The 24,795-nt window shown below is 34.8% G+C and overlaps 1 protein-coding gene across 2 annotated transcripts in view; it reads right to left on the reverse strand.

Moving 5' to 3' along the window:
* loxl4 (lysyl oxidase-like 4) overlaps nt 1-24,795 on the reverse strand; it is a 56,793-nt gene that overhangs the window by 1,624 nt on the left and 30,374 nt on the right. Inside the window, exons 8-15 of one of the 2 annotated variants that reach the window (XM_073920266.1) lie at nt 18,380-18,534; nt 15,336-15,503; nt 13,189-13,351; nt 11,397-11,640; nt 6,580-6,695; nt 5,695-5,831; nt 2,148-2,259; nt 1,985-2,070 (exon numbers count right to left, since the gene is read on the reverse strand). In XM_073920266.1, the coding sequence (XP_073776367.1) occupies nt 2,000-2,070; nt 2,148-2,259; nt 5,695-5,831; nt 6,580-6,695; nt 11,397-11,640; nt 13,189-13,351; nt 15,336-15,503; nt 18,380-18,534 (1,166 nt within the window). In that variant the 3' untranslated portion in view covers nt 1,985-1,999. Of the gene's footprint in view, nt 2,071-2,147; nt 2,260-5,694; nt 5,832-6,579; nt 6,696-11,396; nt 11,641-13,188; nt 13,352-15,335; nt 15,504-18,379; nt 18,535-24,795 lie in introns of both variants that reach the window. The other variant, XM_002664212.8, reaches the window with a different exon arrangement.

The following is a 24,795-nucleotide window of genomic DNA, read 5'->3' on the forward strand; positions in this document are numbered from 1 at the left end:
ACACTTGTAGATCCGTTCTTGTGGTTTGTTTTTTTCAAACCAAAAGTACAAAAAAAAAAAGAAAACTATACATTTGGGCCTGGTTTGACAACCATTGATGCTGTGAGAACACAAAGATGCAAGAACAACATCTTTCATGAAGTTTTTTCATTTTCTCCATTGGATCTTACTGAACAACACAAACAATGCTTAGTGTTGGGAAAACACCCTCAGTTACTCGATGGATAATAAAAGGAACAGTTCATCAGTTCACCTGAAAATATACTTCTTTTTCTTTTGTAAAACACAAAAGGTGATATATTTGGCCGAGCTCTGGCCCACACATTCAGCTTTTGCTTGGCCCACATGCTGCAGTGAATTATGGTACATGACTGGACCAAGCCTGGCTTCCAGACAAGGGTCAAACATGGACCATATCTGGGCCAAGTGTCAGCCAAGTTAATAACCCATAACTGAGCCCGAACTGGGCCAGATATGTTGGTGTATCACGACTCCAATGAAACTGATAAACCCATGAATCATTGCGCTTTAGGCATGCTTTGGGTGTGCTTTTTCTCAAAGCAACCTGATTAGTAGAAAATAATAAAAATATATTTTAAATGTGGGTCAAGATAGGCCAAACTTACATGGCCCACATATCAATTATTACCAACTGGGCCAAATACTACATTTTACATCTGTGCCAATTATCGTGTGCCACCTTAAGACAGTACCACCTCTGTCAAACCAGGGCCATGTTTGGCCCACATCCTGTATGCCAGTGCCAGATTTATGCCAAATTTGAGCCAGAATTATTTGCTACCTGGAAGTTAACTATACTTAAACTTAAATGTTCATGGTTAATTCAAAGGGCTAATTGTTGTATCATTACAGGCTTTGACACCAGACAAAAGCCTTCATAGTTCTTAGAACTATTGGCAAAAGTACATACTTTTTGGCATCTTTGCACAAATCACACCACAGGAACTAGGAAATATTTTAGGTGAAGGAATGCCTTTTAGAAGAACTAAGTTCAAGTTTTTGGTCCAGATGGAACCAGACACAGTAAATGGAAAGTGATAACAGTTGATTTTCATCACCGCTAGTTCTTTGACAGCTAAGTGTGTCCTGGGCTTTATACCTTTTTTTAATACCATTCCTAATGCCCTGCATCCCACATTTTAGACACAAAAATGCTTTCTCTGTTATTGAAATCTTAGTAATACTTTCTGCTTTTTTTAATCCCATAACTTTCATGTCAACAATTCATCTCTGAAATTACGAAACCATCGACACACAATAAAACCACAGCATCCGCCATCCTCTAGTTGACTGAGTTAAATGCTACTGTCAGCTGGCATGTGTTATTTCAGAGCTCATGTTCAAGATGCTAATAATGCAACTAAATGATTAAAGGAGAAATTTCTTGAGGACCGGTGGCTAGTTCCTATAACTACTTGGTGCAAAAGCTCATTTTGTAATATATTTCTGCTGGTAAATACAAAATCTGAAAGTAAATCATGCACCAGTTTTTTCAGTGTATAAAAGTATATTCCAAGTCTTCTGACACAAAATGATCAAGAAAAGACTGACTTAAAATAAAGCTATAATTAATTTTACATCTCAAAAGTGAAAAAGAGATATTCGATGTCTGTGAAAATACACATATTTTAGGACTTGTTATGTATCTTTTTTGAATCTTAAATATCTAGGGTTGGATTCATTGCATTGCAACCAGCTGGAAAGCAACAACCAGTATTTTATTAAAAAAGGAAAGTAAATAAGTATTTTTGGGGTGAACTAATCCTCTAAACGATGTTCCTTTGATTAAATAATTTGTTAATCTACTAGACGTAATTCAATTGCACAGTTTGATGGTGTACACGTATATATATATATATATATAGCTTCCACTCGGTGGAGCATCTGGTGGACTGTTCTGAGATCAGCTGAGAAATCTCTTTGTCTTGCACCATATTTATTGTCCACAATCCTCTCCTCTCACCTCTGTTCCTCAGTCTCAGATGAAGTTATTGCTGATCTGACGCTGATGTTCAAATAAATCCTCAACTTCAGCGCTGTAGGCATCGCCTGTGAGAGAAGAGTGAATCAGAGAGGGAACACGTATGTGCTGTATGTTGTGCTTCAGTCATGGCAATGAATCATACCTGCATGGCAGCCATACATAAACACTCTGTGTCCATCATATTTACATCGACAGCGCATGACGTTGTTCATGAAGTCTGACTCAGCCATGTCCAGCGATGGATTTACCTCAACCTGACAAGCACACACAAGAATGAACAGAGCTGTTCAGTAATGAGCTCAATTTGTAGGGCAACCTAGAAGGATAATTGACATGGGCTCCCTCAGGATTTAAGAGTTTTTTTAGAGATTTTTTTTTCCTAAATATGGTCCTCTGGTTAACATTACTGAGAATTTCCCTTTTTCTCATGGCAATATTATTATTAATTATTTTTACAAGTTTATATAAATAATAATGCAGTATAGTTATAATTCATAACTATATATATACACAGTTGATAGCCCCCTTTTGATTTATTTTTATTTCTTTTTTAAATATTTCCCAAATAATGTTTGAAAGAGCAAGGAAATTTTCACAGTATGTCTGATATTTTTTCTTCTGGAAAAAGTCTTATTTTCGGCTAGAATAAAAGCAGTTTTGAATTTTTTTAAAACTATTTTTGGGACAAAATTATTAGCCTCTTTAAGCTAATTTTTTTTCAATAGTCTACAGAACAAACCATCGTTATCAAATAACTTGCCTAATTACCCTAACCTGCCTAGTTCACCTTATTAACCTATTTAAGCCTTAAAAACCTAGTTATATATATATATATATATATATGTATATATATATATATATATATGTATATATATATATATATATATATATATATATATATATATATATATATATATATATATATATATATATATATATATAACTAGGTTTTTGAACATGTTTAAAAGAAATTTCACAAATTATATTTGAGTTATACCTCAAAAGGGAAATTATTTAACCTAGGAGTATAATGACCATTATGTACAATTATATTAAAGAAATAACTAAATATAATCTTATATATAAATATTTAAAAACCATAAGGGTGAACAAGTGTCAAATTTAGGCATTTTACTGTGCTAGCCTGAAGTAATACAAGTTGTGTAATTTATTTAGTGAGGTTTCATAGCACACATGCAAAACCCACAAAGATTTAAAGCTTGTAAGGAAATATTATGCAATCCAATCATTAAACCGCTTCACAAATTGGGTTCAACAAAGCGGTCTCTTCAACTACTGTAACTTAATATCACAATATAATGGTTTAAACATGCTGTTTAAGCACAGTTAGGGGCAGGCCTGTCACAATAATCAATATATCAATATATCAGTGTAACACATGAACATGACCTCAATCATTTTGGTGATGCAATATACTGTATTTCTCCCATACATAAAAACCAATTCTAGCAACATTTTAGCTGATTGCGCAACATCTCTTTCTCCTCTTGGAGGTGTCAGTGTCAGTATGACTTAAACACACACACACTATAGTGTTTACTATAAACTACTATCAGTGGTGTAAAGTAACTAATTACAAACACTCAAACTGCTGTAATTGAGTAGTTTTTCTCAGTATTTACTAATTTTAACTCAGAATTTAATTTAATTTACTAAGCAGTTTTATAAATGTGTACTTTTACTTTCCCTTGAGTATATTTTTAGTGCAGTATTGGTACTTTTACTCCACTACTGTGTTTCAACCTGCAGACACTACTTTATTTTTTCTTGTCTATGGGGATTAGAAAATTCAGTCCTGTGATTCCTGTCCGATCAAATCACACATAGAAAGTAAATCGCATAATATTGAACTACATCAAGACATGGGGGATTTATAATTGTCTAATGATTTTACAGCTTGACGTTGTATGGACATTAACACTATGACCTCTATCAGAGGTTGGATTTTGGTTTCCAAATCTAATGAATAAATGTCAATATTTGATGTCAAAATAACGTTTTCCTTAGACTCTGACAAGACATTGAATTTTGGTCACTTGACATCACATCCTATATCTAACCTAATATTAATGACATTGTGTGCCTGCTGGGCAATCACTAAAAGCACTACAGAATGTTACACACATCCACAAATTACATGTAAATGCATTAGCTTTTTACAGCATAATACTTACTACTCACTACTTTTACTTATATACTGAGTAATATTTACAACAGACACTTTTACTCTACTTGCACTACATTTTTAGGCAAGTAATGGTACTTTAACTTCAGTATGATTTTTCAGTACTCTTTTCAACACTGATTACTATAGTATATTTTCATGTGGGTGCCTGACAACTGAAAGTAGATCTGGTAGCAGATATCGCAGCTTACTTTATACCTTGCACTTTTTTGTTAACAATTATTATTATTTATTTAGGATATGTGATATCACATTCTGATTCCAATGCCTAATTACTAAACTGTTTAAAAGCCTATACTAAAATTAAATGTTCTTAAGAATAAAATATTATGTGTTTTTTTGTAAGAGTGTACTTGCATTGTGATAATATTATATTGTCATTCTGGCATTATATAATGAGTGGCAAAAAATGGTCTAAAAATGAAAATAATGTCGTTTATCATAATACATTTCGGTGAAATATATCAGACAACAAAAAATAGATATCGTGACAGGCCTAGTTAGGGGTCAAAAGATCATCCTCGAGTTGCATTAGTCTGCAGACATTTAACATAACTATGGCTTCAAGGTTTAAAAACTTTACTAACGCTGAAACAACAGTTCTTTTATTTTATCTTCTTGTCATAACGCTCAAGCAGCCCATGGTAATTATTTTAATAGCACATTCTAATACGAGTTTCACTTAAGCTTTATTTTATTTTTGTTTGTGTGCAACTATAACTCTGCTCTGTGAAGATCTGGGACTGTGTGAGCATATGTTACAGCGAGAAAGTGCCTGTAAAACAGACGGGCGTAAATCCCTCTCAGCCTAATTGAGCATGTCTAATAGAGGGGGATACAGCACGCTTTTCTCCTCCAGCAGGGAATGCTTAGCGCTGGGTTATTTTGGGTTTCGAATTAAAGACAAGCGACTCGAAGAAAGATCAACAGGTTTGCCGGGGTCATCAAGTACAGCTGCTTCATTTACGCCACGTTTCTTACGCTTGTATTGGATAGCTGGCGTTATTCAGCATAGAGATGGGAACTCTGACCTTTAAGTATCACCACGAGCACTTGCCGTGCCATACATAGAAGCAGTCCTGATTGCCGGTTTGTAATTAACATCTGCCAAACGTGCTTAAAATACATGTAAATCTATCATGGCAACATTTCGAGCAAATAAATCTTCAAAATGGTCAAAGCACGAAGGTACACTGTAATTAAAACAAAGCTTCGCATCAACCTATATTTTACGACCGGGGCCTCCTGACCGGTCCCTAAAGCAGCTCTGTGATTGGTCGGCTCTGCATGTGAAGCTCAGCTGCTGAAGTGCTCTCTGTGCCCGCAGTGATTTAGATGATTAACACGTTCCAGAGTTAATGACAGAGGAAAAGTGGCTGCACTGCATCCTGGAAAGAGAATCTGCTCTTGAAGGAATGGTGAAAAACGGTCTGTGCCATTGACTGCTGTTTTAAAGGGTTGAGATGTTCTGAATCGTTTTCACCTGCATGATGTAGTCTCCGGGCCTCACGTCAGTGATGTCTATCCACTGGCAGTCGATATCGTGTCTGTACGTGTCCCAGCAGCCTACTGAAATGCCTTGATCGCCATAATTGTAACATGAAAAGCGTTTATGAAGTCCTGAAGAAACAGATGAAAGCAGTTGCTGTTCAAAGACATTATTTCACATTTTGGTGTCCAAATCACTGACAAAAGTCAGATTATATACATAGAAAGCATAGTAAATGCAAATAGTCTATACTAATGTTTAAGAGGCACTGTAATGATATAGCAGAGATATTCTGTTCTGACAAAGAAAAGCTTTCAGAATCTACAGTTCAGTGCTGGATTTGGCCTAAAACCTCTCCTCGAAGGAGCAGTTCCAACCCAAATGGAAGTAGCTGTGGATTGTGAGTAGCCCAACACTAATAATGTATCACAATACATTATGTTAGCTGACCAATCAGAGCCTGTTAAGGGCAGGCCTTCGAAGGAACCAGGAAAATATGTGGTTTAAATGTTAGCAGAGTATTAAAGTATTAAAGCAGTGGTCACCAAACTTGTTCCTGGAGGGCCAGTGTCCTACAGATTTTAGCTCCAACCCTAATTAAACACACCTGAACAAGCTAATCAAGGTCTTACTAGGTATGCTTGAAACATCCAGGCAGGTGTGTTGAGGCAAGATGGAGCTAAACCCTGCAGGGACACCGGCCCACCAGGACCAGGATTGCTGACCCCTGTATTAAAGAATAAAGTAAGATATGTGAAAAAATAACGTGATTTTTTTTTACAAATGACGCATGAGCACACATTGCTTTGCACCCCATGAACATAAATAAGCCTTAAAAATAGACTCTGCTCCACCCCTTTAACATATTTAGTCTTTTACCTTCAGGACAGTAGGTGTCTTCCAGACAGAAACTGGCTTTGTGTCCTTCTGCTACTCGGCTCCCATTGAGAGTGAGCAGATCATAATGCGTAAACACTTCAATGCTGTGATAATGCCTGAAATAAAAACATTCAAATTAATAAATTTCAGTAAAATCATGTTATCATGTCACTAATGTTCATGCAGAGTTGCACCATTTGTAAATTATACTTTAGGATCAAATGCATGTTACACTTTTTAAAAAAATACTGTAAAAATTACAGTAACTTACTGTAAATTTGTTATTTGCCAGTAAAACTGTAAATTTATAAGAAAACTGTAAATAATTACAATTGTAATGTATTATTTTTATGTTCAATTTTCCTTCAGCTTAGTCCCTTGTTTATCAGGGGTCGCCACAGCGGAATGAACTGCCAACTAACTAAGCACGCGAACATGGGGAGAACATGCAAACTCCACACAGAAATGCCAACTGGCCCAGCTGGGACTTAAAACAGCCACCTTCTTGCTGTGAGGTGACGGTGCTAATCACTGAGCCACCGTGTTGCCCTCTTTTTTTTTTTTTACATTACAATTGTAATTATTAATATAGAGCATGCTTGTAAATTTACAGTCTTATTGGCAACCAAAATTGGCAGTACTTTATATGCCCGTACAACAAAATGCCAGTACATTTTTTACAGTGTACTTTATTACTTTGAATATGCAATCCAATGTCTATATTTCTAATGAGCACCTAAAACACCCTAGCAATTGCATAAGAAGTTAAAATACCTTCAAAGTTAAATAAGTCATGACTACATAATACAGTGCAGTCATATTTGTTACATTTGGCAAATGTAAATGGACACAGAAACCCCTATAGTTGTGTTAATAATGATCAGAATTTAGCAACATCTGCACAACCACAAATATTAGAACTGTAATAATAATACCACTCATAATATCTACAAGATAGCAACATCCTGGCAACCACCTATAACCAACTATGATCATATTAAATAAATAATGCTCACAATTCATCCACCTACAACACAAATTAGTACAAAATGTCACTTAGAAGACTTTAGCAACTGCATAGATGTTAAATGAAGAGGGGCCAGGCTGCAGAAAAGCCATCTGAGCTGCATGTACTGCTTTTGAATGGGCCCATCTAACCCCACCTCTAAGCTTACCTTTCACAGTGACATCACTAGCTCCATAAAGTGCATTGTGTCTGCACCCAGATACAATTGGTTGAATGTAATACTACCCAAAATATCTTCAGGGTTGCCAAGTTGGCAACTTTTAATCACTTTCCATTTTTTTATGTGGATTAAAGATTTGAAATATTAAATGAGTTATATTTATATTGTATTTATTGGTGGTGTTGAAATTATATAGGTTGTGATAGATAGATCTTTTCGACCAAAATGTATTTTGCAAATGTTACAAATTATGCTCCAGAGAATTATAAAAAAAAAAAAATATATATATATATAGCTAGCGTTTGACAAAGTACAGCTGCCAGAATCACTCTCAGTTCAGAGCTGGATTTGGCTAAATATTCCTCCAACCGACGAAGCTGTGGATTGTGAGCCACAACCTGAAAGTATTTTTATTTGTTTAAATTGATCAATTAGGCACAGTTTCTAGTGTTAATGGTATGTTGTAGCAAGGCCGTAAACAAGGATGCAAACAATGGGAAATGCTGTTTGGCACCACTAACAACTTAACTACAAATTTATATTCATCAGTCAAACCGCTGTAAACAGGCACAATCCTCAGCATCGCTGCGGTGTCTTTACATCTCAAATAACAAACTCGCAAAAGATATGTGAATGTTTCATATTACTTACACATGCTCATAAGCTGAATATATGTGAAAGACACTTGACAGATTTTATTTTAGAGAGCAGAAGTGAGGTTCAGATGTGTGAATCTACAAATGAAGCACGAGCACACATTGCTTTGCATCTTGCACAACTAAGCCTTGAAAAATACATGGTGGACCACTGCTTTAAATTAATTTCACAAGTTAGGGGTTCACTTCCGCTAAAGTTTATAGGTCATTGGGCTAGTTTTGTTGCAAAAACCTAGCAACCCTCCCTGAATACCATATCAACAGCATATCACTGTTACAGCAATCACCTTTAACACCCTGTAATCATGGCGGGAGTTTCTTCCAAAATATGTTAGAACCCTGTTGACTTGCTGGCTGGCAAACATGGAGGAACAAAGGTTCACTATGGAGCTCTGCCCAATGACCTCACTGCTCCCACATGAAGGTGTTGGCTAACGGTAACACCCTCAAGAGGAAGTTGTTGTTATGCTAACAGGGTTATGCTTGCAGAGATGTTTATTCAGCTCGACTGAATAGATGCTTTCAAATGCCAACTTTGCTGGTTGTTGTTCTAAAAGATTAATAAAACAGGTTTGGCCTGTGAACATGCGAAGCCCGCAACTCCTCCACAACAGAGTGCCTTGTTCCCACAGAATAGCTCTGCAATTATTTTGAGAGTGCATATAAAGGGAGGTGCTCAAAGCAGCTAATTAATCTGAGAGATGACGGCTGACCGCTCTTTACCTGTTTCATAGCAGGAGTGAGTGTTCCTTTCATTGCACACTGACACGACTGACTCAACTGAAAGAATATGGCACCACAAATACTCATGTAGAAACAAAGGTGGTCATACGTCAGGGTTTTTCCTATATGTTGAAGTTCCATGTGCTGTCTGCATTATTTTAGTAAGCCATTCATTAAAGTAACGTATGCAAGAGCTGGTTCTGAAAGGCACTGTTGTGGAGGAAACTGGGATCTGGTGTGATTCACTGGGAAAGTACACTGATATTTCAAAATGAATTTAAAGTAATAAAAAATAAATAAAAATACAAAGCTTATAATATTGATTATAAAATAGATAGACTATGGATAAATATTATATTTTTTAAATGCAGGAAAAAGTAATAAAAGCAATTAAAAAAGAACAAAGCCGATTCAAAAATAATTTAATATGAAAAAGGTAAAAAAAATAAATAAAAAAAATATTACAAATTATTAAAAAGTTAAGAAAAAACAATCAATTAATAATATATAAAAATATATTATATACTTATATAAATAAAAATATAATTAAGCATAATAATAATAACAACAATAATAATAAATGCATTTTTAACAAAAGATCAAAGTAAATTCTTTGCATGTTCAATGCATAATAATAATAATAATAATAATATATAAATGCAATATAAATACATAAATAAAATAAAAAATAAATAATAATAATAATAATAATAATAATAATAATAAATGCATTTTAAACAAGAGATCAGTGTAAACTCTTTGCATGTTTTAATGCCTAATAATAAAAAAAATAATAATAATAAATAAATGTAATATCAATAAATAAATAAATAAATAAATAAATAAATAATAATAATAAATTTCTAACAAAAGATTAATGTAAATAATTTGCATGTCTTTTATTGCATAATAATATTAAGAATATAATAATAAGAATATATAAATGTATTATAAATATATAAATAAAATAAAAATAAAATTATTATAAATTATTATAATAATAAATGTTTTTACAAAAGATCATCGTAATTTTTTTGCATGTTCTTTAATCCATAATAATAATAATTAATTTATTATTTATTATAATTATTATTATTATTATTAATATTAATATTATTATAAGAATATATAAATGTAATATAAACATTTTAACAAAAGATTAATGTAAATCTTTGCATGTTCTTTAATACATAATAATAAAAACAACAACAACAACAACAACAACAACAATAATAATAAATGTATTTTTTAACAAAAGATCAATGGAAATTTTTGTATGTTATTTAATGCAAATAAAATAAAATAAAATATAATAATAATAATAATATAATAATAATAATAATAATAATAATAATAATAATAATAATAATAATAATAATAATAATATAATAATAATAATAATAATAATAATAATAATAATAATAATAATAATAATAATAATAATAATAATAATAGCCATCTTCCAGCCTAAACCACGGCGAATGAAGTTCTGCACAAGACTTTTGGCCAGCGGAGAAATTAAAATGGTCGTGCCCAACTGAGTCTGGTTCTCTCAAGGTTTTTTTTCTTCACTCCCATCAGGTGAAGTTTTTTTTCCCTCTCCGCTGTCGCCACTGCCTCGCATGGTTCAGGATTGGTAGAGCTACGCATCGATGAATTTGCTCTTCAGTGTTTGAACTCTCAGTAATGATTAAATCACACTGAACTGAGCTAAACTGAACTGAACTGAACTTAAACACTAAAACCTGAACCACACTGTTCCAGTTACTGAACCACACTGTTCCAGTTACTATGACCATTTATGTGAAGCTGCTTTGACACAATCTACATTGTAAAAGCGCTATACAAATAAAGCTGAATTGAATTGAATTAATAATAATAATAATAATGTATAAAAATAAAAATATATAAATAAAATAAAAATATAATTAATAATAATAAAATAATAATAATTAATAATAATACTTTTTTTTTTAAAAGATCAATGGAAATGGTTTACATGCTTTTTAATGCATCACAAACTTTAAAAATTACCTTTTTTATGAAGTATGATAAACACAGTATTCATGCTATAGCCCAGGGCTTCACAAACTCGGTCCTCAAGCTCTAACTAGACTTCTAAAATCATTCTTGCATGAGTATTGAGGCAGGTTGGAGCTAAAATCTGCAGGACAACGGTCCTCCAGGACCAAGTTTGAGTACTCCTGCTATGGGCTATTCATGCTGTCATGTGATATATACAGCCCCTCACCTGTGGCACTGATGCCAGGTCCAGGACTCCCTTGAAGCCCGTGGCCGGAAGTCGGCTCTACCCAGATTCATGATCCGGGAGGAGAAGCGCAACAGACGGCGATGCCCGTACGGCCACTGCATGCGGCTGGCAGATGAGGACAGACAATTCTCCTCATGGGCACAGGTGAGCAGATGCAGAGGCCGGTCTTCCAGATAAGAGCTCTCCTGAACCAGCTGCGCATCCAAAACCAGGTCAGGTGCAGCTAAAACAGCAGGGTGATCCATTAATCAGTGGAGATTTCATTATAAAAGGGCACAACACTGATAAGAGATAACTAAAAATTTTCTTGATTTACTTTAAAAAATTACAGGTCGTTGTATCCCAACGTTGGGTCAATCATTTTTAATAAAATTCCAATTAAACTTTTTAACCCATCGGTTGGATTTATTCATATTTGACACACCCAACATTTGGTTATTACAACCCAGCATTTTGTTAGACTGTAAGAAAATTTATTTTTTAAAACAACACTGTTTATTAGCTGAATTTATGCTGAACTACATTACCCATGATGCTATGAAGGAAATTCCACCAATCAGAGAGTGGCAAAAGAGCAACTTCTACCTATATATTCTCAAAATTCCTAAATATTTGATAATAATCATTACTCTTATTCTCCTTTCTAAGTTGTGATAACACTTCAGAATGTTGTTTTTGTGATATAAAGCATTCAGAAAATGAGAAGTAGTCAGAAAAACCCATTTGCTGTGGTTATAAATCAGGCTTATTGTAAATATCGACTTCATAACTCTTCTGAAGTTATAAAATTGTTATTGTGTTCTAAAAATTAAAGTTAACATGTTTGAAAAACATGGCACTTTTTTGCTGTTTTATGCAAACTCTGACAACATTTTATTTTAAATATTGAAGAAATCACCAGAAGTCATCAGAAGTTACATCAGTAGTAGTAATAAAACAAATAAAGCATTGCTATAGATAAAACGAACAACTTAAAATTAATAGATTTATATTTTTCCACCATTTTTTAACGTTACTTTACCATAATTTCCCATGCTTAATGAGACTGTAGTTCTTTCTCTCACTAAAGTTGTTAACTACATTATTGAACCTTCATCTTTCTGTAAAAAATTAATATAACTCTTTGCTTCAAATCAAGGTTTAGCTGCATCCCAAATGGCACACTATACAGTATGCACTATGTACTTATGCACTTACACACTCAACAGCATAGTATATGTATGGTGTCGTCTTCAAATGGAACACTAATGGTTTTTTACTAAGTTGAAATTAAAACCGTTTCCCAGATGAAGTTTGACGGTTGCCAATTTAGTGAAATAAATGACCAAACTACCAAATAATATCTGCCATGAGTATAACTGCATTCACCATCAGGAGGCAAATAATCACTCTCGTAGGAGAATTTCACTTTTACAACCCAAAATAAATAAAGTAATCCAACATGTGCACCCGATAGCTCCACCCCTTTTGCTATGTGGGCAAAGCTGTGATCGTTGAGTGCGTTAAGTGTCCATCGTTCCACACTCCATTTTAGCGGCGGAATAAGTGCATTATCCTGGTAATTAAAGTGCACTTATTATTTTTTGAGTTTTCAGTGTGAACACACTACTTACACTATTTATGCTACAAAATGGTATAGAATAATACATAAGTATGCGATTTGCGATTAGTAAAATCTTTAAAAGGATGCATTAATGGGAAAAATCCTTCCAGAACAAGCACTGCTGAAAAAGTGGGCAGGACTAATGCATCTACATATTTATTTACTTACTCTCGGAACAGGTGACGCCCGCTGCTTTGGCTCCGCCTCCTCGAGGACAGTGGACATAACTGTTGCGACGGCACTGCTGGATTGACATTTCTGTTCCCACACAATGAGCGCCACTCAACACCACTTCCTCTGCCGCTGGGTCTCCTTGCCAATAGTATGTTTCCTATACATTCATTCAAAGGCCACATCTTATTTGTCTTTATATGAAATGCTATACTTCATTTAAAAATGAAATACATGATGGTAAACTGACATGCTTGTTTATTTATAGTTATGACATTGTGATTTATAATATGGTGTTTTGAAATATTAGATCAGACTTGTGCTCCCTAATGAGGCTGCATTTATTTTACCAAAATGAGAAATTATTGTGCAATAATTTTACTATTTAAAAACAACTTTTAATTTGAATATAGATTTATGAATGTGAATTTATTTCAGTGGTTTAAGATGAGTTTTCAGCATCATTACTTCAGTCTCAAGTGTCACACGATGCTTCAGAAATCAATCTAATATGTTCATTTGCTGTTTAAGAAATATTCATTTTTGCCATTTATTATTAATAATAATATTATTAATAGTATTATCATTGATATTTAAAACTGCTGAACAGTTTTTTTCAGGATACTTTCATAAGCAGAAAGATCAAACTATCCGTGTGTATTTGGAATAAACGCTTTTGTAACATTGTACTATGCAAAGCTGTATTAAATATTTTTAACTACTTTTTTTGGGGTGGGGTGTAATCAATGATCATAATCAACTTACATTTATAATCTTACAAAAAAATATTTATATTTGAGATCAATTTGAAAATACTATATCTAAATTTTTTTTAAATATTTTTAACAACAACTGTAATAATATTAATATTTCAGGGGTTTTTTTTATTGTCCCAGTCCTGCCCTGATAATATATACCCTCACTGGACACTTTATTGGGTACACTTGCCCAACTGCTTGTCAGTGCAAATATTTAATCAGCCAATCACATGGCAGCAACTCAATGCATTTAGGCATGTAGACATGGTCAAGAGGATGTGCTGCGGTTCAAACCGAGCATTAGAATGGAGAGGAAAGGGGATATAAGTGACTTTGAACGTGGCATGGTTTTTGGTGCCAGACGGGCTGATCTGAGTAATTCAGAAACTGCTGATCCACTGGGATTTTCACGCACGAGCATCTCTAGAGTTTACAGAGAATGGTCCGAAAAAGAGAAAATATCCAGTGAGCGGCAGTTCTTTAGGCGCAAATGCTTTGTTGAAGCCAGAGGTGAAGGGCCAGACTGGTTCCAGCTGATAGAAAGGCAACAGTAACTCAAATAACCACTTGTTACAACCGAGGTATGCAGAGGAGCATCTCCTCTCCTGTCAGCTAATAACTGGAAACTGAGGCTACAATTCGCACAGGCTCACCAAAATTGGACAATAGAAGATTGGAAAAACGTTGCCTGATCTGATGAGTCTCAATTTCTTCAGCAACATTTGGATGGTAGGTTCAGATTTTGGTGTCAACAAAGCATGGATCCAGCCTGTATCAACGATTCAAGCTGGTGCTGGTGGTGTAATGGTGTGAGGGAAAATTTCTTGGCACATTTTGGGCCCATCAGTACCAATTGAGCATCACGTCAATGCCACAGCCTACCTGAGTATTGATGCTGACCATGTCCATCCCTTTTGTAAACCTTCTGATGGCTACTTGCAGCAGGATAATGCGCCATGTCATAAAACGTGAATCAATGAATGGCCGGTGAGTGGATATAAATATTCAATTATTACGTTTTATGGAGATTTTGGGGTAAAATAAGATTTGGACAAGCATTGTATAACAGCATAGTACTGCAGATATTGACTATGTACATATCAACAATCTTGATTCCCGTTCTCAGCTCTAGCTCAACAGTTCAAATATGTGCAGTCTGCATACCAAATGTACCTGTCATTCTGTCTCAAAATACCCAGCTTACCGTCACCCTGTCCCACCTCCTCACCTCCACAAAACAACTACTGTATAACACTAATGTTGCCCAGAAATATCCTGCACAGGAAGCTCTCAATGCACTCAGACCGAGGCGACCAAAGCAAACAAAACAAGAGACACATTTAAAGCGATATTACTGGAAAACACAACATTCTTGAGTTGTCTCACCTGATGGGCGCGAGCAGCGAAACCAAAGCCCAGCTGTCTGCACACCACCATGGCTTCATTTATTCCCCAGTTCTCACTGCAGATCGTCCCCCAATGTTTTCGACCGCCGTCCTCCATGAGCACTTCCACGCGACCCTCTGCTGGGTCCCGGCCGCCCGCCAGACGCACCTGAAACACAAACACGCGCAGATCATTTGAGACGCAGACCATGAAAACATTGAAACACATGAAATGCTGATGATATGCAGGGCAATATTTTGAGCAACGTTTCAGGGCAATTTTGTGAAATTATCAGTCTTGGGCACGTTCTGTTAAAAAGAGTAATTTGTTATAGTTACTAGTCTTTGTCAAAAAATAACTAAGTTACAATATTATGAAAGTAACTAAATACCAGGGAGAGTAACTACTGTGTTCAGGGCTGAATTAAGAACATATTAGGCTCTGGGGCTACATCAAATCTAAAGGCCAACCTTTTATTTTTTTACCTCACAAAAGTGTGTGTGTGTGTGTGTGTGTGTGTGTGTGTGTGTGTGTGTGTGTGTGTGTGTGTGTGTGTATATATATATATATATATATATATATATATATATATATATATATATATATATACACACACACACACACACACACACACTTTTGTGAGGTAAAAAAATAACAGGTTGGCCTTTAGATTTGATGTATGTATATATATATATATATATATATATATATATATATATATATATATATATAGTGCATCAGTTATGAGTCCATTCAGTATGATTCCGCCTAGCCCAGCTTCTGTTATTACATGTGCATTATTTGAATTTTATTTATTGCTCTACTATGAGTTTGGTTAGCCTACCTTTGAATGGATGGCTCTCACAGTAGTCCCGAAATAAGGGACTCATTCATTCATTCATTCATTTTCTTGTCTGCTTAGTCCCTTTATTAATCCGGGATCGCCACAGCGGAATGAACCACCAACTTATCCAGCAAGTTTTTACGCAGCGGATGCCCTTCCAGGCACAACCCATCTCTGGGAAACATCCACACACACACATTTGCACACACACTCATACACTACCGACAATTTAGCCTACCCAATTCACCTGTACCGCATGTCTTTGGACTGTGGGGAAAACCGGAGCACCTAGAGGAAACCCACGCGAAGGCAGGGAGAACATGCAAACTCCACAAAGAAACGCCAACTGAGCTGAGGTTCGAACCAGCGACCCAGCGACCTTCTTGCTGTGGAGCGACAGCACTACCTACTGCGCCACTGCCTCGCCAAAATAAGGGACTGTCCTGATTGGGCTACAGCCACTCTTGAGCCCCAGTTTAGCACCAGCGCCACTGTTTTTGAACAGCAGCGAACCGAAAGGAATACTTCACATTATCGACGAGAGAAAGCATAACGCAAAGAGTCATTTTCCACATCATAACGCAAATTAATACTTCAGCCAATCAAGGGCCCCCTTATTCTGTAGACCATGAGGCCTATGTTAGTCCGGCCCTGATTGTGTTACTTTAAAATAATCTAATTTGTCAAAAGACTATAAGTAGAGACATACATATAAAACATTGTTCACTAATCTACACTACTTTAATGTTGTTGTGAGACAATGTAAGAGACAAAGAAAACTATATATCTAGATAATATATTGTTTAATTCTGTCTGAGTAATAAGTGTTTGCGGTGGAGAAAAATGAAGTTTTATTTGCTTTGACGTCGTGGCTTCATCTTCGCCTTTGGTAGCAGAGCTCCCATTGTCACCTGCGTAGCCATTAATTGTATGGCGGCATGTGATGAGGTGAGGTGAGAATTACTTGTCATCGACGCATAGAGACTCCTTTTTCCTTGTCATAGGTTGCATACATGAACGTTCTTGCCTTTCAACTCAACAAGGGAAAAGTAGTGTTTTTATTTCCAGTTTGAAAACGCTACCATTGAACTTGTTGGATTTGCAATCTTTCTGACTCCTGGTTGTTGGTGTGTGTGACTGACTGTGCGTGAGCTTGTGTGAACAATGGAAAGAACTCTAAGTCATCATGTTCACAAACACACCAATCATCATCACTGGTTGGTTTTGTGTCCCACCAAAGCCCCAAAGACACACACGCACACACCCCAGAGAAAGAGAGGTCCTATGACTGAGAGGGATGCTGCTCATATGAAAACCACTTCAGTGTTCTCAATTACAGTACATGCATTTTTTGTCAGTAATGGTAACAGCATTGTAACGGGTGAAACAGTAATTTATTTAATTATTCCTTACTGAAAAAAGTATCGCCGTTAAAAACTCTGTTTATTTATAGCGCCGTTATTCCCCATCACTTGAAATGATGCAGTCAATGAGCAGGGCAACTAATTAGGGCAATAGGATATAGATATAATATTGCTGCCCATTCTCTAAGAAAAAAAGCTGAGCAACATTGCTCTGTAATATTGCCCAATAACATTAGTAAAAAGTTGCCATATATCATCAGCATAAGAGGCTGTTTACAGCTTGTTCCTTGTTATTTTCTGATCAGATAGCAAGCTGATCGTGAAAAGGACAGGTGTAAATGCCATCAAAAACAGATTTGATGTAAATCTGATCAACTTAAAACCAATCTCTTCCACAATCACCTGAACCCCTGTGAACAAAACCAGGACCTACTTCAGCGTTACTTACACACATACCACATGTCTTCCCTTATACACATTACTACATACAAGACATGTCAAGACATCTTTAAGGTCTTTGTCCTAAAAGCTTCTGTTTGTTAGGCTGGTTTCTCACACGTCATCCCAAAAAAAAGTGACATCCTTTTTTTTTTTTTTTTTTTTGGATTTTTGAGACAGTTGTAGGCTGTGAAATAACTGAAATATCCAGCGTAGTGATATTGAACTGTAATGTGGAATCAAGCATTCAACAGCCCTGTAGTACAATGCAAATACATTTTAATTGAAATAGTTCTAAAATGTACAAATATGTTTTTGTTACAACTTGACTGTGTATTTTTCACAACATTATTAGAATTACAGCATACCAGAGGGTAACCAGAGTTAGTTTTGCTCACCGTATTCTCCACACCCGTCTTAGGAACGTAGCACTTGACAGAAGCGTCCCGGTTGTGTTTGAAGGTCCAGGGCTGGACGTCCTGGAAGAAACAATCTAAAATAGAGCGCTCTGTGCCCGCGCACCGCACTGAGTTCATGTGGATCGGTCCCGTCCCTGCAGAACAAACAAACAAACTGTAAATGTCACTGAGCCTTTACAAGTTAAAAGTCTTAAATATAAAACAAAATAACAAATACCTGGCCTGTCTGAGGACCTGAAGCCATAGAGAACACTGGATACTTTCTCAGAGACCCTTTACCAAACATTGCTAGTGCAATTTCAGCAACTGCTGTCATCTCAGTCTAACCCCTTGTTCTTAAATCTATGGAGGATCTGTATGTTTACCATTGATGGATATTAGTTTACCTTATAATAAATGTCATACTTCATTAAGCCCACAAACATAGGGAAAATATTACTATATTAGTATATTTATGTGTGCCAGTGCAAATATCTCTGAAAAAATAGGTTGTGGCGGCTTTGTAAAACACATGCTGGATAAATGACGACCCCTGGTAAATAAGGGATTAAGTCAAATGGAAATGAATCAATGAAAATAGGCTGTTTTAATCCAAATATGGACAAAAGCGAGTCATTGGGTTACATTTTAAATTATTATTTCATATTTTCTCCCACTTTTTGTTAAAACAGCCCAGCATTTTTAGAATCAAAATAAAAATATATAGGCATGGCGTCATAAAAATAAACTTCATTTAAAGGGAAAACTTTTTTTTTGTCCACACCTGCAGATATTCATTCTTGTTTTAAGGTTAAACTCAATTATTTTTATTTATTATTATTATTTTTATTTTATTTTTTTGAAAATCTTAAATCTTAAGCAAAAAACTGAAAACTCTGTCATCATTTACTCACTCGTCACAAACCTGTTTGAGTTTAACACAAAAGAAGATATTTTGAAACCATTAACCATTGAGTTCCATAGTATTTTTGTAATCAATTGTTGCAGGTTTCTAACATATTTCAAAATATCTTCTTTTTGTGTTCAGCTGAAAAAGGAAGCCCATTATGGTATTAAACCCCTTGACTGAGAGTAAATGATATGTACATTTACATTTTTGGGTTAACAATCCCTTAAAAGGGATAGTTCACTGATAATGAAAATTCACTCTGTCTACTGTAAAAAAAATGTCTGTAAGTTGGTGAGATGCCGTATAAATGCTTCAGAATAAATTCGTATTCCACAAAACATGATATAACCATAGAATTCACAGTTAAAAAGCAAGTAAATTTAACAGCTAAAAATGTTTTAACTGTAATTATTACAACATAAACCCATAAGTTACACAGTTCTGAGCTGTAAAAAAAGATGGTAAAGAACTGTAAATAATACAATGTAAACATTTAAATAAGACAGTTCTGAACTGTAAAAAAGATGATCATGTAGCTTGTGTGGACACTACTGCGCTACTTGCTTAAAATAATAGCTTCGCTACAGAAAAGCTATTTGATTTAGAAAATAGCGATGCTACCGCCACACTACTGAGAAATGTAGTTTAGCTAGTAGCGTCACTACTTGTAGCGACGCTCCTGCCCAACACTGGTGCTACCATATTTTTTACTGTAAAGTTCTGGCAACAGCTGTCGATTTTTTTACCGTAAAATTAACGTGTTTTTTTTTAACAGTATTTACCCTTCCGCAGATACGGTGGCCAAGAGAGCTTAATGTGCTAATTGCGTTAATGTGCAACGCAAACACATTTTTAAAAGATAACAAATTAATGAAACGTTACTTTTTCTCACAGTGCAAACAAATTACAAAAACACGCTGCAATTTCCAACACTTGCAAAAATATTGGAACACAATGGAAATGTTTCAAGGGGACCCAAAAACGTGATGGATGATGCTGTGCCGTGACTTTTGCTCAGTGAAGTTGTAGGTGATCTTTAAAAGGTGAGTTTTTTGTTTGTTTATTTTAACATCCTGTTTCTCTTGTCTTTCGTAATTAAATAGCCTAAATAATCATAACCCAAATAGCTGTGTACGTCCCCCTGAAACATTTCCATAGTGTCACGCTTTATTTGTAAGTGTTGTGAGAAAATGCAGCGCGTTTTTGTCAATTGTTTGCGTTGTGAGAAAATGCAACATGTTTTTAAAAAATGTGTTTGCGTTGTGAGAATATGCAGCACGTGTGCTATTAAATAATAAAGATCTTTTCATAATTTGCTGGCATTTTTGTTATTGCATGTGTTTTCCTAAATGGGGGCATGAACTATCCTTTTAAAAATGTTCACATATTTGTCATTAAAAACAAGACAAAAATACTGAGGAAGAAAATCATTCTTTGCCATCTTACAAGCCTATTTTTACAAAGAACCATGGCTTTATTATTTTGAGACGTTCTAAACGATGTTTAGTGTGAAAGCAGAAATCCTTATCACACAATGCAGGGCCACACATGAGATCAGATTCAGGGGGGTTCAATTGTTTGTGTTAAATCATATCATCGCATGCTTGAAGTTTTATGAAGATAAAAAGCTCGCCTGTGTATCAGATTCCACGGTTCATTTCCGTTTTTGTTTACTGTGACGTAAAAACATTGGTGGATTCAGCCTCAGGTGGCCACTAAATAAGAACTCAGCGTGAACACTGTACTAAAACTGCAGATATGAATCTTACAAAGATACAAAACGCACTACACAGCATAAATATACCAGAGGAGCATTAGCGTAAGAGTAATTATATAGATTTCCCCTAGCTCAGAAATACATGCTGGGGAAATTCGGAGTAAATGAAGTAGAACGTGACATGTGGAAAAACAGTGATTATGTGTTAGTGCGCTGAGTTTGGTTGTACTGATCAAAAAGACTGATTTTGACCACAGAACAAAGTCATGGCCAGCTGTTTAATTTTGAAGCAAAATTGAAGGACCCCAAAAGCAAACAAAGTGACCTATGTGGCTACGCTTCTGGGAAGCAAACTACTAGATATTGGCCAAAACCCTAAAGGTTAATATGGAAATGTTCCCTCACAGAGACTATGACATATAATTTAGGAAGTAATCAAAGATTAGGGACCGAAAGTAAAAGGTCAGTGTCATTGCAAAACCCAAAGCCTGACTACAAAAGATATATTTCTGCACTTACAATAATGTCATGATTTAAGCTTAAATGGCACAATTGGTTTAACTTTAGCGTTAGTGACTACACAGTTTTAGTTACTGCATTTTTATGTTTAACATACATAAAAAATACCGAACAAGATATATAGTAATGAATTAAGTATAAACTTAAATAAAATATAGTAAAATAAAAATAAAAAAGTATATTCATTCATTTATATTTAGCTTAGTTCGTTATTTACCAGGGGTCACCACAGTGGAATGAACCACCAACTATTCCAGCATATGTTTTATGCAGCGGATACCCTTCCAGCCACAACCCAGTACTGGGAAACACCCATACACACACACTCATTCACTATGGCCAGTTTAGTTCATCCAATTTACCTATAGTGCATGTCTTTGGACTGTGGGGGAAACCAGAGCATATATACAAATCTATTTATGCAACAGTTCTGTCTGGTTCTTGAATCTGATTGGCTTATAGCTGTGCAATATTCTGGAAATAACATCACTCGTACAGCCTATTCGCCCTTCACCTTTGGGTATTACTCGGCCCACATACAGCATTAAGCAGAGGACACTCTACAGTTTGACAAATATTGCAGCTGTTGGACAACATAATGTACTTTTGGAACTTTTTTTAGTCAAGAATGCAGATTACAACAATGCAGTTTATTTATAAGTATATTGCCTATTTTAAAATATTTATAATTTCAGAGATTCAGCGCATCAGCCGCCATCAACCTGTCTGTGCAGACCAAAGAAAGTGATGGTTGACATGGCGACAGAGACTGCATAATAAGTCCTTAGAGGGAGAAAAATGCAGTCAACATAAGTTTCAAACTACAGCTAAATAAATCATTATAAAACAGATAGGTGACTTGTCATATGTGACAAGTCGATCTCTCTCTAGTGTATTGTGTAGTGCTATTTCAACCACAAAAGCAGGTAGTGTTTGCTTTGCTTTGGATTTTTAGGCTTTTTAGGGGTTAATTATTGTGATATCCTGGCTGCAACAGAGAAATGTCTCTAGACTGATGGCATTTCATATCGTTCAGCCTTATAATCTTAAAATGTCAGCAAAAATCACCTGTTTTGTCATTACTTTAGACATTATGCAAGAGAATCGTTTAAATTGTTCTAGAGTGATGTTGGTGAATTAGCAACGGTTTCTGCTGTTCTGATGTCAGCTGCAGATGTGAATGGTGGAGGAAAGTAGTTCCTCTTACAAAAGGGTTTTTAAGACTCTCCATGGTTGATTTGTATACACATGATTGTATACACACGAATTGTATACGCACGATTATGCCATCAAACTGTTGTGTATAGAGATAGATAGATAGACAGACAGACAGACAGACAGACGATATATATATATATATATATATATATATATATATATATATATATATATATATATATATATATATATATATATATAAATAATTTTATATACATATAAATTCTGCAGTTTCTACAGATTTGGGCGGTATAGCATATAAAACACTTTTTTCAACATTCACAGTTCATTATAATATTCTGATTTAGTGGCCAAAAATATTTTTTTTCAGCATTATTTTAAATAATAAATGTTTTGTACTGTGATTTTGATTAATTAATGCATCCTTGTTGAAAAGTAAAATAATAACAACAGAAATAATTAAAATCTCAGTAGTTATAAAGCAGCATATGAACAAAAAGGCAAATAAATAAAAGGAAAATAGAAGCAAAGTAGTCCAGAAGAGGCAGATGGAAAGAGAGTGGTTTCACAAGAGCGTGGTTTATGGAAAATGGACATTTTCTTCCCTCTAAAAATAAAACAACATATATATTCTGCATTAATGGTGTTTCCTTTCATGGGTGACTATAATCCCTATTTTAGGAGGAGATTAAATGGCTATATAAGAAATATGTCTCTCAGCCAAGTGTAATGTCAGCATAAGTTTAAACCCAGAGGTAAAAAAAAATAAATAAATGTTCTTAAACATTTTGCCTGGGTCATTGAGGGTGCACGCGAGTTGAAATCTTTCATCGTTTACAGTATCTGAATGAAGTAAAACCAGCTGATACAGCATTTAAACCAATCTCAAGACATGAAGTCATGTAGAGATATAGTTTTACTTTTATCTGACTGGGAGGTCATGCTTAGAGATGCTTCAACATAATGTATTGCTTTATGAAGAATAGGACTTTAAAAGATCTGCATTCTCGTACAGCAATCATACTCCCAATCATGATCAAAGTGGAAAACTATATCTGAACGAATGTGGATACAGGAATGGAATGTAGATACAGCCACAATGACAGACTTTTTTTAACCCATCGGTCCTTATAATTCTGAAACTGCGTGACTGTATGTTTTGTAATGTCTGAAAACATGGAATATTTTATTGCCTGTTTTCATTTTCAGCAGATAAATGCTGTAAAAGAATCCGTCTTTGATATTTTGCGGACAATTTATTAGTAGATTAAACAAATGAACATTTTACTCAAATCAGTAATAATGGAGTATAGTACTAATCATCGTAAAACGAAGAAAGTTCTAGGGAAATAATCATATTGAAGTATTTTTGATTTTGAAAATATACATACATTAACTCTTATTTGCATGCCTAACATATTTAAAATTGTAAAACCTTTTGATGCACTGATATATTGGCCAAAAAACTGGTAAAATAAGCTATTATCCCAAGCATAATAGTATTTATTTATCACAAACTTTTTGTTTATTGTATGCTAGTCCTTATTAATTAAACACTCAAACCTTAAACTAGATACTAGCCACATTCCAAAACTGTAAATTCTGAGGGGGGAAAAAATCTAGCACTATAGGATATTTGACACATTTTTAGCAAGTGTCTATTTTGTTTGGTGGTGGTGGTGGCTAAAAAGACAATCTTGATGGATTTTAAGTCTACTTTAATTTCCATGTGTACTTTTCACTTTAATTAAGTTGCATAAACAGCTCACTGAAATGATCGCTGCTCTTAAGCTTGAAAGAATGAGCTTTATACAGTTGAAATTATTAAACCCCCTTTGATTTTTTTTTCTTTTTTAAATATTTTCCAAATGATGTTTAGAAGAGCAAGGAAATGTTCACAGTATGTCTGATAATATTTTTCCTTCTGGAGAAATTCTTATTTGTTTTTATTTCAGCTAGATTAAAAGCAGTTTAAGTTTTTTAAGAACCATTTTAAGGTCAAAATTATTATCCCCTTTAAGCTATATTTTAAAAAGTCTACAGAGCAAACCATTGTAACCATTGCAAAAACAAAACAAAAAATCTGAGGCC

This window comes from Danio rerio, chromosome 13 (genome assembly GCF_049306965.1).
Source record: "Danio rerio strain Tuebingen ecotype United States chromosome 13, GRCz12tu, whole genome shotgun sequence".
Lineage (NCBI taxonomy): Eukaryota > Metazoa > Chordata > Actinopteri > Cypriniformes > Danionidae > Danio > Danio rerio.